The sequence below is a fragment of the Nannospalax galili genome, unplaced genomic scaffold (genome assembly GCF_000622305.1).
Source record: "Nannospalax galili isolate Female #2095 unplaced genomic scaffold, S.galili_v1.0 scaffold84, whole genome shotgun sequence".
Lineage (NCBI taxonomy): Eukaryota > Metazoa > Chordata > Mammalia > Rodentia > Spalacidae > Nannospalax > Nannospalax galili.
The window spans coordinates 345,819-360,377 of NW_008352272.1; the positions used below are offsets into that span (position 1 = coordinate 345,819).

At 48.9% G+C, this 14,559-nt stretch overlaps 1 protein-coding gene across 2 annotated transcripts; it reads right to left on the reverse strand.

Annotated features, from left to right (window-relative positions):
- Positions 1-1,104: 1,104 nt before the first annotated feature.
- Positions 1,105-7,605, reverse strand: Aqp8 (aquaporin 8). Of its 2 annotated transcripts, none has more exons than XM_029554124.1 (6): positions 7,463-7,605; positions 7,076-7,326; positions 5,511-5,637; positions 4,239-4,453; positions 2,782-2,916; positions 1,105-1,686 (listed from the first exon to the last, which is right to left on the reverse strand). In XM_029554124.1, the coding sequence occupies exons 1-6, from the start codon at positions 7,472-7,474 to the stop codon at positions 1,638-1,640; spliced, it is 789 nt and encodes a 262-aa protein (XP_029409984.1). In that variant the 5' UTR covers positions 7,475-7,605; the 3' UTR covers positions 1,105-1,637. The 2 variants fall into 2 exon arrangements, with proteins under 2 accessions (XP_029409984.1, XP_008847420.2); XM_008849198.3 differs by having other exon boundaries at positions 7,076-7,323; positions 7,463-7,604.
- Positions 7,606-14,559: the final 6,954 nt, after the last annotated feature.

Below are 14,559 nucleotides of genomic sequence, written 5' to 3' on the forward strand. Positions count from 1 at the left end.
ATGTGAACTCACCCGGACAAGCCAAGAGGGGGGAGGTGCCGACTTGGGCTTTGGAACCACGTGGCGGAGTGTGCCTCCCTGACCTAACAAACTAGTCCAACAATAAAGATGACAGACAGGGTGGAGGGGACAGAGAAGGGGGCTACTCGCTTACCCTCGAGCAGCCAAAGAAACAGACAAATCCAGGGGCCTACTTACCAAACGAACCAAGGTTCTGGGTGTCGCCAACACTGGCCAGGTGTTGCAGGTTCTCCTCAGGCCAACTGTGAAGACCCTGACCTGGATCGGGTCCCCTGCCAATTCGGGGGGCAAGAGGTGCGGAGTCATGACACACAGACCCCAGGAGTTGGATAGAAGCGAGCACTAGGCGAGGTACTGCAGGCTCGTTTAATGCAGGAAGGGGGCAGGCCTTATATTTCCCTTTTCTCCTCCCCCAAGTCCCTTTAGTCAGCATATCATTTTCTGATTGGTCCGCACCACGCAGTCTGTCAGCAGCCACTGGGCTCATGAGCAGGGTACTGAGGTGTGGGCTCCTTTTGGCGGGCTATTTGCGGACCAAGAAGTGAAGTGAATTCTCACTGAATCCCAGGGCTCTGGGTCCACACCATCTTTGGAGGCCTCCTGCTACGGTCCACTTAGACGATGTGGGTTTCCAAGTGTGTCTTCTCATCCCTTCCTATTCATTCTTTACTCATCCCCAGCCAGATGTCACTGGCTCTTAATACCTAGTCTATGCCACTTCCTCCCATGAGAAATTCCTTGACCTGCCCCCACCTCATCCCCAGCTGGAGTGCTATAAAAGGGTTGATCCCTATCCAGACGGTACTGGGCATTCAACAAGGCCCTGGATTATACATTCAACATTCAACAGGGTCCTCTGACTACAGTCTAAGTGAGCACTTTGCTCCAGACTGAGTGCCACAGAGGGTCTGGCTGAGTAGAGATGGGCTCTAGGTTGGACCATATTCTGAGTACCTACATTGGCTCTAGAAACCAGGCTCTGTTAGGTTTAACCAGATTCTGAGCATAAGCCACACCATGGACTTTCATTTCCTCCTCAGTAGTGCTGGTGTTTCTAATGAAAGACAAGTCAACAGACACACAAAAGGAAACACTAAATCATTTATTGCAAAGTCAGACTGGCAGCCTGAGAAGCAAGGAAGTGGTTGGACTCCACAAGGCCCTTCTGTAACAGAGGAGTGAAGGAACAGTAAAAAGAAAAAGAGGATGGGATGATCTGGGGCTGCGGGTGGGCTCTGGTAAAGTGCTCACCTAGCACTCATAAGACCTTACGTTCTAATCCCAACATAGAAAAAAGAAAGAAAAAAAGACCACTTTCTCCACCTGCTCTTCTCTCTCAAGAAAAGCACTTTTTCTATGCAGTCTCTACGTTTCTTTGGGTATTGCTGGCCACACATTGGCCAGGCCCAGGCCTCAGTGAACAGAAAGGAATTCCAGATACAGGGAACATTCTCAGGACAGCAGCAGCCTATCTGCCTGAGACGCCAGACCCAGGTCGGTTGCAGCCACAGTGGCTCTTCTGGGCTCAGTCCTGCAGGAAATGTTGAAATTGACCTGTCCTTGGCCCAGAACAGGCAGCTGAGGGCATTTGGGCATGCGGACTCCACCAGAACCTATCACCTTGCCTTCAGGATTAGGCGGGTTTTCCCATCTCCAATGAAGAGCCTACAAAAAAAAAAAAAGCCCTGTGAAGTCTCCATTCCCCTGGAAGAAAAACCCAGCTTTCCATGACAGGTCTCTTGGCACAGAATTCTCTGGACAGATAACTTTCTATACCTTTCTAATCCAAATAGCCACCTCCAAGCAGTGGGACACTGTTTCCTCTCTGATTTCCAGCCCTTTTCCTGAAGGTGCTTAGCAGCCATTTGGAAATCAGCAACAGAGTGATTAATGATGCTTTACACTGAGCCACAGACACATCCAGAGGCCCCTGGACTACAGTAGGCAATGGTGCAAGCACTCTAGATGCATCCACCCCAGTGCCTGCCCTTCCCTATGGGGACACCCTGTACTGTACCACCTGGAGCAGAAGGAACATGATAAGTAGAGAGCCCCAAGAGAAAAGATCAATGACATATCCTGATAATGTCAGTCTTGTTATCCACTGCACAATTCTGAGGAATACTACTCATGCTGTGTTGTATGTCCCCTGACAAGCACACCCTGGAGGCACCATTTACATACTCGTTAAGTGGATGGGGCCTCTGGGGTTGCACAACAGCCCTGTAGGGACTGCTCCTCCCTTATTCTCAGTCGTGTAGTGACTCAAGAAAGCTGAACCCCACTCCAGCACTTAGCTTGTATTCTAGACATAACAAGAGTTCAATTCACAGTTCAACCTAACTCTTGGCTAGTGATGAATTCAAATATGGGCCTGTGACCCAGGCTGGGTCCACCTAAACCCCTGAACAGACACAGCACTTTTGTCAGAGCTAGTATTCTAGTTTCTCTGAGGTTGTTAAGCTGTGATCATATGAGTATAGAGAGGTCTCTTTTAGAAAGCCAGTCTAAGCATGAAACCCACCCAGAGGAAAGGAAAGCCTATGAGATAGCCCAAGGCCCCAGGAATGTGTTTGAGCATGTGTTACCTATGAATTTTCCAATCAAGACTCAATGAGTCTCCCTTATAAAGTAGATTTCTGTCAAAGATGGTTTGCCTCCGAAGAGGTCCTTTCTGTCTTCCAAACCCAAGTGAGAGTCCAACCCTCTGGCCCCAGGTTCTTTGGAAGCTGTTCCCAAGGGTCCTGGTCACCCTCCTACCTAATAAGAAGTCCTACAAGGAGGCCAGCCAGGAGGGGACCCAGCCAGTAGATCCAGTGGAAGTCCCAGTAGCCAGCCATCACAGCAGGTCCAAAGGCTCGAGCAGGGTTCATGCAGCCTCCAGAGACTGCACCCCTGAAAAAACACAGACACACAGCTTACCAGCATCCCAGGAAGGTCCCACCTCAAATATATATCCCCAACCAGGTCTAGAGCTCACCTCACCCAGACACTCTTTCTAAACTCCCATACCAGGAACTCCTGGGTAGATCCCCCAAAAAATGTAAGGAGGTCTTAACACTAGGCAGACAAAGGATGATTCCTTCAGAAAAACAAATCGGCCGCTCCCTACACGCTCTTCGAGAACAACAGCCAACAAAAACACATGCTTACTCATGACAGGAAGAAAAAAAATGATCAAGTTGCTCTCCAAAGCGTATAAAGCAAAGTCCGAGCCACATCACCCACTTTGGAGTCCAGTTGACCTACATTCAAAGCCCAGCCCAGGTAGGTCTAGCTCTGTGACCTTTGTTTAACCTCTCTGAGTTTCCACTGAGGTGAAAGTACCCATCCTATAGGTTGTTGTCAGGAGCAAGTGACAAAATGACCATTGAGCTCAAGCCTTTCTCTTAGTGAATGTACAAGCAGTCACTGTAATCCTGCTGGCCCACTGAAGCCCTTGTGCCACAAACTTGGGGCCCAGACTTGTCCATAGGGGGTCTGTTCCCAGGTGAGCCTCTCTAGCTCTGGTTTCTGTCTCCATACCCCACGCCTTCAGGCTGGGGTCCTGCAGACTTCAGTGGATCCTGTGTCCAAACGCTGGTCCAAAGGGCTGGTTCAGCACATTTGTAAGAAAAGCTGGTACCACTAGGGAGCAGCAAAGCACCATTACCAATCTTCAGCAGCCCCAGCCCACCCTACATTCTACCACCTAAAGTGATAGAGACCTGAGCCCAGAGAAAGCTAGAGTTGGTTCTTTGTTCAAAAGAAAGGAAGGAAGTGACCCCTGACATTCTCCAGCAAATACGGGCGCATGCCTCAGATCACTTTATTTCCACTCTCAATGATCCTAAGACACTTCTAGCCTCTATGAGCCTCAGTTTGCCCACCTGTACAAGAGGCTCGCAATAAATGAGACCATGGGTAGAGATGCCCTTTGTAAGCCTGAGGCAATGGCCTGCAGGGATGTTTTATTTCTACACAAAACTGGAAATTGCATAAAAATCTAGATCTCTGACTTAACATGAAGTAGGAGGGTCACCCCAAACCCTCTTTCTCACACTGCCAAAATCACCTAATACTACCTAATACCACAGTCTCCACCACTGCCTGCTGTCTGCCCAGAACAAGCCTGCTTTTCCCATCTGCCATGCATTCCTGGCCCCTGTTGCGTACTGAGACAGGGCCTGACCTGTCATCAGATCTAGGCACTCATCCTACTACTGAGGGACACTCACCCTGCCAAGATATCCACAGTGACAGAGAAGCCAATGGAGAACGGAGCCAGAGGGCCCTGCGTCTTCTCATTGATGGCACCCATGCACACAGCCAGCGTCAGCAGTATCGTCAGGATGATCTCTGCCCCCAGGGCCCCAGCCACCTGCCCCTGCTCCTGGACTGTCGCAAAAGCTGCCCCAGTTGCGTTCCAGAACCTCTCCTCTGGGCTCACTGCCTGTGGGGAGAAGCCAGTCAGCCTCAGTGGAGCTGCATGGAGAGGACCTAAGGCCTGTCTGCAATGGGGCATATTTCATAATCAGCAGATGAAGTCGGCCTCAGAGGAGTGGAGCACTGACAGGAGGAAGAGGGGGAGGAAGGGAAGGTGGGAAAGAAGGAACAGGAGAAAGTAGAGCCAAGGGAAAGGGGGGCGGAACCCGTGGAGTTATGTTAGAACTAGAAAACTGTTGTGTCTCCCTCTAGGGATGAAGTTCTATTGTAGAGCACCTGCCTGGCATGCTGGAGACCCACAATTCCAACCCCAGTGCTTGTGGGTGGGGGATCTGCAGCTGAGAGGAAAAACTAGCTTTTTTGATTGGATGGAAAGCTTTCAAACATAAACTGAATGCCAACTCCCACGGGCAGCACCTCTGAAAGAAGACTGAAGAGCAGCATTGAGGTGGGAACTTCTCAAGATGACCACATTAGTCAGGCCACCTCAGTCAGTGCTTTGTGAGAAAGTGAATGGGTGAGTGAGCGGAAAAGATACTAAAACCATCCAAGTCCAAGAGCACATGGCAGTATTACGGGGCCTGGGGCAAGAGGGTCACAGATTCAGGGCTAGCCTGGGACACTTAACAAGATCCTGTGAAGACCAGAAAGACCTTCAGGAAGGAGGGAGGGGGAGGGAGGGAGGGAGGGGAGAGAAAGAAATGAAAGTACAGGGAAGGAAAGGGAAAAGAAAGGAAGGGAGGGGAGGGAGAAATGTGAGGGGAGGGGAGACGGGAAAAGAAGGTCTTCCAAATCCACTCCAAACCTGGAAATGGACTCAGGAAGAAAATGTCAAATCCCTGATTAGTTTCTTGGTCTGACCAGGGAAGGTGTGCACAGAATATGGTAGGCGTGGAGGAAGCCAAAAGCCCTTCGAGTGTCTCCCACTCCAGCAGAGAGAAGGGTCATCCAATCCCACCGACAAGACAAGCAAAGACTTGGCATTACCCTTTCCCCACCCTCCACAACTCTAGATGCCCCATCAGGACCAAGCTACCAGCCCAGTCCCTGGAGGGATCACCCACCTTGGCTAAGGCAGCCCCAATCAGACCCCCGCACACTTGGGAGATCCAATAGGGCAAAAGCATCATCACGTTAAGGCCTCCAATCAGTGTGGCCGACAATGATACAGCAGGGTTAAAGTGTCCTCCACTGAAACCAAGAGAAAAGGAAGTAGTTAGACCAAGGTCCAGGCCTGACTCAGGGCTGTTCCTTGACAGTATTTTCCCTAACTAGTCCCCCAGACTGGCCTTGCAGAGCCCCAATCAGCCCAGGCCCTGATACAAGTAGAAATGCATGAAATCACCCCCATTTTCCCTGAGGTGCCATGTTGTGGAGTGAGGGGCACAGAGGAAGCCAGGGAGGGGGAGAACAGCCCCTCAGCTCAGGACTCAGGAGGGGGGCCACAAGTGCAGGGAGAGCGCCCCTGAATGCCCCCCAACTTCTCAGAGCTCCCTCCAGCTCTCCAGAGATATGCCCACACGTTAGACTAAGACACTAGGCTCCACATCCTCAGCTCGTAAGGGAGGTTGCAAAGACAAGGCATCGGTGCGTGTTCATCACGCAGCTCTGCCTGCATAGTGAGTACTCAGTGCACCCAGACGTTGTTACCATCTACACTGAAGCTCTGCTCAGACAGGCTCAGTGGCTCATCTGACCACCCAGCTAGGAAGCCGCCAAACCCACCCAGGCAGACAGTCGTGTTCTTTTCATCCCACCGACAACCTCCTTTGGATGTTTAAAGAGATATTGAAGTGCCCATTCTGACTTCCTGAGAATAATATTTCAAACTCCTCACCCAAATCGGGTTTGGAGTGCGATTAAATACAGAACAATGCTGTCCCAGTTCACCATGTCAGATGCCCCAAGTGGATATCCATCTTTACTGTTGGTTCTTCTAGGAAACAACCCACCTCCTCATAGCCTGTCCTACTGAGCTCCCGTGCAGATAAGAGGCAAGCTGGAGAAGGGTCACCCCTCTCTGCACCCCATCCTTATGAGGCCTAACTTTCTGCAGCCTCCTGGGTGCCATAGTGGGAAAACAAGGCCTGGGCTGGGTTTTGCGCACAGCTTTGCCTTCCCTAGCCCGCCTCCTTAGGCTAACGGTAGCAGCAGTCGGCACTGATAGAGCTCTTGATGGGCAATGCTCTTCTCACCTCAAAGTCCTCGGTCTGGGGCGCTGGAGTCAGACAGCTTGAACTTGACTCCTGGTGCCACCACCTTCTACACTATAACCTTGGGCTGGTGATGTGGACTTTCTTTTTTGGCAGATGTAAAACAGAAAACAACAGAACCTGTTCTATAGGTTTGTCACAAGAAAAAAAAATGTCTAAAGCATGCTCAGCATAGATCCCAGGACATAGTTGGCAACACATACGTGTTAGCTTGAAAGAATAATTTTAAAATATATTAACAGTGTTATATAGGCCACAGAGCTTACATACTGTAGAGCCAGATGAGCCCATTCCACATTCTTATTCCCACTTCTCAAGACCCCAAGTGGATGACCAAGAGTCTCTCTGCCAACAGCTTTGCTCCCCACCGCAGTGCCCCAAATTGGCACCAGTTGACTGCTGGGAGCTGGTCTCACCTGATGTTCCCCAGAGTAGCAATGATGAGCCCCAAGGCCAGCCCGTGAGCCAGGGCAGGCTGCAGCAGCCCAGTGTCTGGACTGTTCTCGATGACCGATAGACACCCGATGAAGATGAAGAGGGCAGAGCCCAGCAGCTCCACCACGCATGGCTGTACATATCGCTCATACCAGGACACACGGCACCTCCCACCCATGCTGGGCTCCTTCGTCTTGCTACTTCCTAGCTCCACGTCACACATCGGTGCCTGCCGTAGGGAAAAAGAGAAGAGATATGGGTGGCAGGGGTCCCCAGAAAGAAGCCCCCGCCCACCCCCAGCCTTAAATATATCCTTGGTGTCCCCTCGCCATGCCAAGCTGGAGTGGGAGACACAGCAGCCAGCTCACCTCCCCAGCCATCAGTGTGAGGAAGTACAAGTCGGAGCTGCCACGAGCTTCACCTGCTGCGCTGGGTCTCACACGCTTATCTGAGCAACAGGGACCGCTACAGACTGCCCTTTTAAAGGACTGGATTTGCTCACCAAAAGTGTTGAAAAAGCAATAAAGGTTGAGTGGGAGGTGGCCCAGAAAACTAAACTTTTAATATCAACAGGGCAAGGGGTGGGGACAAGGATTGCTGGGCTTTGTGCCAGCAGCAGGAAAGGTTAGCCTGCTTGCATCATTCCAGAGACACTCCAGGCCCCACTCCTTAGAAGGGAAAGACCCAGTGCCCCAGCTCTCTGTGGTCCAAAGGTGGCCAGCATGTGTACACAGGCAAGAGGAGGGCCCTTTGCTAAGCAACAGCAAACTCAGCTTCCATTATTTTACCACAGTTCCCAGGGGCAGCTCCTCTTTTCTAGATAGGGCCTTTACCTACACTTACCCTGATCACCTGATTCATGACACCCCAGCCATCAAGGCAGCAGAGACAGCATGGCACTGCTGTGTGTGTTAAAGCCCATGGACTTTGGAAACAGGGAGCTGGGATGGGACCTACAGTCTCACGCATATGAGGCAGGTACTCTACCAGTGAGCCACACCCCCAGCAGGGCTGCGGGAATTGAAATCCTAGCTTGGCTATGAGCTAGTCATATAACTTGGAGCACAACTAAATTCTCTTCACCATTGTCTCATCTGTGAATGACAGTGAACGAATGTCATGGTGTCCTTAGTGAGGTTTAAATGAGTTAATATATGTAAAAGGCTCAAGGCAGTGCCAGGTACATTACAGAATACCAGTGTCCATTAATTTAGAAAATACCCATACAAAACAATACACAAACATTAATGTCCATCAATTTAGAATGCATAGTTAGGTGTTACCAAAACTTATTAGGAACTTTGTATGTATCAGGCACTAGCTCTGTATGTATTGCCTCACGTAAACACTTCATGAGGTAGGTACTATTTTTATAGCACTTTGCAGGTAAGTGGTTTCTAGAAGTTTGATGTCAATATCACACAGTTTATATGATTGCAGCACTATCGTCAAGAGGACATTGTGATTACACTTATATAAGTGGAATCAAAGCTAGAAATACAAAAAAGAAGAATGGGACCGGGATGTGGCTTAGGTGGTAGAGTGCTTGCTTGGTATACATGGAGCCCTGGATTCGATCTCCAGCACCACATAAAAACTAGGCAAGGTGGTACACTTCTGTAAATCCCAGCACTTGGTAGGTGGAGACAGGAGAACAGGAAGCTCAAGGTCATCCTCAGCTACATAGCAAGTTTGAAGTCAGCCTGGGATACATGAGACCCTGTCTTGAAATATAGCAGGGGTGAGGTGGGGGTTGGGGGTAAGGTGGTAGAGGGTAGAACAGCAAGATGGCTTAGTAGGTAAAAGCACTTTGCCTCCAAACCTCATGACTGAGTTCAATCCCCAGGACCCACATGGTGGAAGGAGAGAGCCAACTCCTGTATGTTGTCCTCTGACCTCATACCCATGCCATGGCACATGCACACGTGCAACACACACACACACACACACACACACACACACACACACACACACACTGAATGAAGGAATGAATAAATGTTTTTAAAACAGTGATTTCCAGAGCCTGGGGTCTGGGGTGGGAGTGAGTTAGTGTTTAGGGGGACCTAAGTTTCTGTCAGGAGGGTGGTAACATTCTGGAGGTGGATGAAAGAGATGGATGTAAAACAACTGAATGTACTTAATGTCACTAAACTGTACATTTAAATTGGTTAAAGTGTTAAATTCTATGCCATGTACATTTTACCACTATTGGAAGAAAAAACTCCTGTAAGCTAAGCTATACTCTATTACCTTTCTAAGACAGGTGGGTGGGTGAGTGGATTGACAGAAGGGTAGGAAAAAGGAGGAGGGAGGGAGGACAAGATGGAGGGAGGGAAGATGATGGTGTTTCTGTGCTGGATAGCTTTAGTTGTCAACTTGACACACCTGGATTGGGAGAGCCTCAATTGGGGAACTGCCTCCATTGGACTGACCTATGGCCATGTCTGTGGGGCATTTTCTTGATTGTTGAGTGATATGGAAGAGCCCAGTCCACTGTGGTGCCACCCCTGGGCAGGTTGTTCTGTATTATATAAGAAAGTAGGTTGAGCTGGGCGGGGTGGTGCACGCCTTTAATCCCAGCACTTGGGAGGCAGAGGCAGACGGATCTTTGTGAGTTCAAGGCTAGCCTGGTCTACATCGTGAGTTCCAGGACAGCTGGGGCTACAAGGAGACTGTCTCAAAAAGAAAAGACAAAAAAAAAACGGTTGAGCACAGGCCAGGGGAGCAAGTCAGTAAGCAGCATTCCTCCGTGGCCTGTGCTCCAGCTCCTGTTTCCAGGTTCCTGCTCTGAGTTCCTACCTTGGGCTCCCTCAGTGATGAATTGTGACTGGGGAGATGTAAGCTAAATAAACACTTTCTTCCCCAAGTTGGTATTGGTCAGAGTGTTTTGTCATAGCAATTGAAAGCAAACTAGAGCAGAAATTGGTACCAGAATCATGGGGTATTTCTGTGACAGACCTGACCTTGGTGTTTTGGGGAGGATTGTGGAAGCATTTGGAACTTTGGGTTAGAAAAATCATTGAGTGCTTAGAGTTTGTTGCTGTGGATCTTGGAGAAGTTATGCTGAAAGACTTGTGGATGATGGAGGCTGTGTTACGAAGCCTCAAAGGGAAGCAGAGACTATCAGGGCTGTTTGTGTGATATCTTGAAGTGAGACTCTGTGGCTTCTGGTCAACTGGGGCTGAAGAATCAGCTGTGATTAAAAAGAGACCAGAACCACTGAAGTAAAACCTTTGTTTTACTGGGAAATTTGATGCTGGTTAGCTGGGGCGGAAAAACAAAACACCTGAATCACTGTGGCAAAATCTTCTGGGAAATATTTCCTCAGGGTCCCCACACAGAAGTTATGATCCAGAGGGGACCTGAGCCTCCATCTCAAGCTGGAAGCAGGATTTGGTAATTTTGGTGTAAGAGCCTCCTGCATGGTTCAGGTATTGAAAGCATGAAGGGGTCACAGAGAGCAGCTGAGGTTCCGCACTCTGAGAGGCCAGAAAAGGCCATAGGTGAAAGCACAGCCTCAGTTGCGGTGAAGACCCAGGATTGAAGGGGTCATGGAGAGAATCTGAGGCTCTGCACCCAGAAAGGCCAGAAGAGGCCATTAGTGAAGGTCCAGTCTCAGTTTCAGTGAAGACCTCAGCTTTTTGGAGATGCCAAAACTGTGGGACAACCATCAAGGGCAGCAGCAGATGTAGAATGGAGCCAGCCTGGGTCTGCGAGATGAGCCGTGTGTGCTGTGGACAACAGAGTCTGAGAAGTGGAGCTGCCAAAACCCTTTGGAGTTCAGAAGATCGTGAGTGAATCCCAGATGCCCAGTCTTGAGCTATTTTGCTGGACTTAGGTTTTACTTAGGTGTGCCCGATTCTTCCCTTTTGAAATAAGACGTTACTTGTTTTGGATTTTATAGGAGCTCATAGTTAGACTTTTTAAAAGGCTATGGACTTTTAAGTGTTTGGATTATTTTAAGGACTGTGGGACTTTTAAGGTTGTACTGTCTTACATTGTGATATTGTTAACATCAAAGGTTATGATTTAACAGTGATGTGTTCATGTGTCAAATTGACAAGGGGTCAATTGTGCTCAACAGCTTTAGTTGTCAACTTGACACATCTGGGTTGAGAGAGCCTCGGTTAGGGAATTGCCTCTATTGGACTGGCCTGTGGCCATGTTTCTGGGGAAGTTTCCTGATTGTTCAGTGATGTGGAAGGGCCCAGCCCACTGTGGATGGTGCCACCCCTGGGCAGGTGGGCCTGAATTGTATAAGAAAGCAGGTTGAGCAAGGGCCAGGGGAGCAAGCTAGTAAGCAGCACCTCCATGGCCTGTGGAGCTCCTGCCTCCGGGTTCCTGCCCTGAGTTCCTACCTTGGGCTCCCTGATGAACTGTGACCCGGGAGATGTAAGCTAAATAAACCCTTTCCTCCTTGAGCTGGTCTACTGATCAGAGTGTTTTGTCACAGCAGTCAAAGGAAGACGAGAACGGTTTCCTTCTTTGTTCCACAAGCATTTAAATGGCTGCTGCGAGTCCATCAGTCTTCTACCACTGACTGAAGACGTAGTCAACAGCAAAGACCAGGATTCTACCGTCTCAGAGCATGATCTGAGTGTGCCCTGGGATGGAGAACCAGCATCTCAGTCAGACACAGGAGTTTAGGGATCATTTCTACCACCCCTCTGACAACTCAGCACACTAGCATGCTCAGCGCCTCACAGTCCTCTGAGATAAGTCTTGTTATTCATTGCCCCTATTTCCAGATGATAAAGTGAGGCACAAAGAGATGAAAGACCTTGCAGGCAGTGGTGTAGATCAAAAGTATCAGGTCCAAGACAGAAGTGGATATCTCTAGACAAAGGCTGGACAGTGTGCTGACGGCCTTGTCAGCCAGGGCCCCGGAGCACAGCCCTCCCCAAGGCCTCTGTGCCTGCCCAAAGGCTTAGCCCCTACTTTCCTGCTGGTTATCTTCAATCTTGTTTCCTGCCTTTTCCTGTACCACAGCACAGGGAGCAAGATGTTTCTTCTGCCTTCTTCTGTGTCCCTGTGAACAACAAGATAAGAGTCATCCCACATCCTGCTTACTTTACCCCAACTCTCCCAGTGCTGTTCCCAGAACAATTCTCTCCTGTTTGCTCCCAGGCCAGCACTACTTGCTTTTAAAAGAAATCAACCCATGGATGGGGAGATGACTCAGTGTGTAAAGTCCTTGTCATGCAGGCATTTGAGTTTGAATATAGTCTGTACAGGGAGTCTCTAATCCCAGAGTTCCTACAGCGAGATGGGAGGTGGAACAGGACAAGCCTCAGAAGCTCATGGGTCAGCTAGTCTAGGGTATGCAGCGTTGAACAAAAGACGCTGACTCAAATGAAAGTAGAAGCAGAGGACTAACCCCGGAGGTTGTCCTCTGACTTCCACATGTACGTTGTGACACACAAGCACACATATTCACACACATGAACATTAACACATATGCACACAATAAATAAATCCAGTATTCACTATACACCTGCCATTAGCCCCCTCAGATTCACTCGATCGGTATTTACAATAACCTGTTATTTTCCCTGTTTCACAGGCACGCACACCCAGCTGATACCACTACAATGACTTTTCCTCCAGTCCCTTTGCCCACCCAGTTTTCACCCATTTTCTTCACATTGGGAGCCAATACAGCACAGGTTACTGCTTCAGTCTGGATTTGGGGATTGGGATGTCCTTCATCTGCTACCAGTATGGCCAGTTTCCTCTTCTATTTTATAAAAGGAGCTCACTCCCATAGGCTTGTTATATGAGTGAACTGAGATAATTCTGAGTGAGAACCCAATAAATAGTAGCCATTACAATGTATGAGAGTAGGCTTGTATGAGAGTACGTTAACCGCTGTAACAAACATGCTGTCAAAATTTCATAATAAAAATCGGTTCCTTGTTCACAGAACAGTCCATAGAATATTCTCCAAGGGTAATAAGGAAACAAACCGGGATATTTCCATCTTGGAGCTCCATGTCACAGCCCTGTGATATCCTCCAGCAAATGTGGAAAGGGAATGTGGAGGGCCCCGTAGGAGGTTGCTATGGGCTTGACCTAGAAATGCCAAGTATCAGGGGCCAGAGAGATGGCTCAGCGGTTAAGAACACTGGTTGTTCTTGCAGAAGACCTGGGTTCGAATCCCAGGACCCACATGGCAGCTAACAACTGTCTGTAACTCCAGTTCAGGGATCCGACAGCCTCTTCTGTCCTCCGAGGGCTTTGCACGACGAGTGTGCACTTACCTACACACAGGCAGTACACACATACACATAAAATAAAAATAATAAAATATGAAAAAAAAATTTTTTTTAAATTAAAGAAATTCCAAGTATCGCTTCCAGCTACATTTGATGGGCTAGAACTTCGTTATATGGCTTCACCTCACTACAAAAGAATCTAAGAAACATAGTCCAGGTACCAGCACAGGAAAAAAAAAGAAAGGTACCAGAAGATGAGCACCAGACAACTTCTAGTGTGGTTGCTCCCCAGACTATCAACCTACTCGAGTGTATTACTTACATTTTTTGTTGTCTAACAAAATATCCAACAAAGAAGTAAATTAAGAGAGGAAGGGCTTATTTTGGCTCACACTTTAAGAAGGCATGTAGTCCATCAAGGTGGGGAAGGCACGGCTACAGGAATGTTGGTGGCTGGTTGCTTTGCATCTGCAACCAGGTAACAGAGAGCAGACAGGAAGCAGGGTCAGACTATCAAACCTCAAGGCCCAGGGGAAGTGCCCCACTTCCTCCTGCAAGTTTCCACCTCATAAAGGTTCTACAACCTTCTGAAACAGCACCACTAGCTGGGAAGCAAGTGTTTGAGCACATGAGGCTATTAGAGGAACTTCACATTCAAGCTGCAGCCCTTAGCCAGCCACACAGGCCTTAAGTCCTGTCACCTGAATCACCTCTTGCCACAAAGCCTAAAGAATTTAGCAGAGCCACACACATCCTCCCCTGCCTGCTGCCCCTGACATTCTACTGGGACTCCTCTTTAACCAACTTCAAACTCCAGGTATCTTCCCTGTCTCCCAAGTCAACTAGATGTTAGCCCTCTAGACACGTCCCTCCCTCACTAGTGCCAAACTTGGATTCCACGGCTCAAAAACCAGCAACTCCAGAGAGAATTTGAGCATCCCTCAAGTTTGACAACATATTTCTACTCTGAGAACTTTACAGAGCCTGATGGCCCTATGCACAATGTGCTGGCCTCTCAAGCCACTAAAATACCCACTAGCCTAGAGAGATAGTATTTCCCTAAGGACTGGGGCTAGCAAACTTTCCAGCTTTCCAATCCCTCTTTTATATAATCAAGGTCTCTCATTTTTAGCTCTGTTTGGATGGCAACACCTTCAAGATGCCTCTGTCTCCCCCCACCAGGTCCAGGTTGAGTACAAAGGCATGTTGTATTTTACCATGGTATACTGTCCTCCTCTTTTCTTGCACTG

What these genes read in the sequence shown, in the direction of transcription:
- Aqp8 (XM_029554124.1), bottom strand. An exon ending in TTGGGGCTGCCTTAGCCAAG is followed by an intron (nt 4,454 to 5,510) that starts GTGGGTGATCCC and finishes TTCTCCCCACAG; the next exon opens with GCAGTGAGCCCAGAGGAGAG. An exon ending in CTTGTAGGACTTCTTATTAG is followed by an intron (nt 1,687 to 2,781) that starts GTAGGAGGGTGA and finishes TTTTTTTTGTAG; the next exon opens with GCTCTTCATTGGAGATGGGA.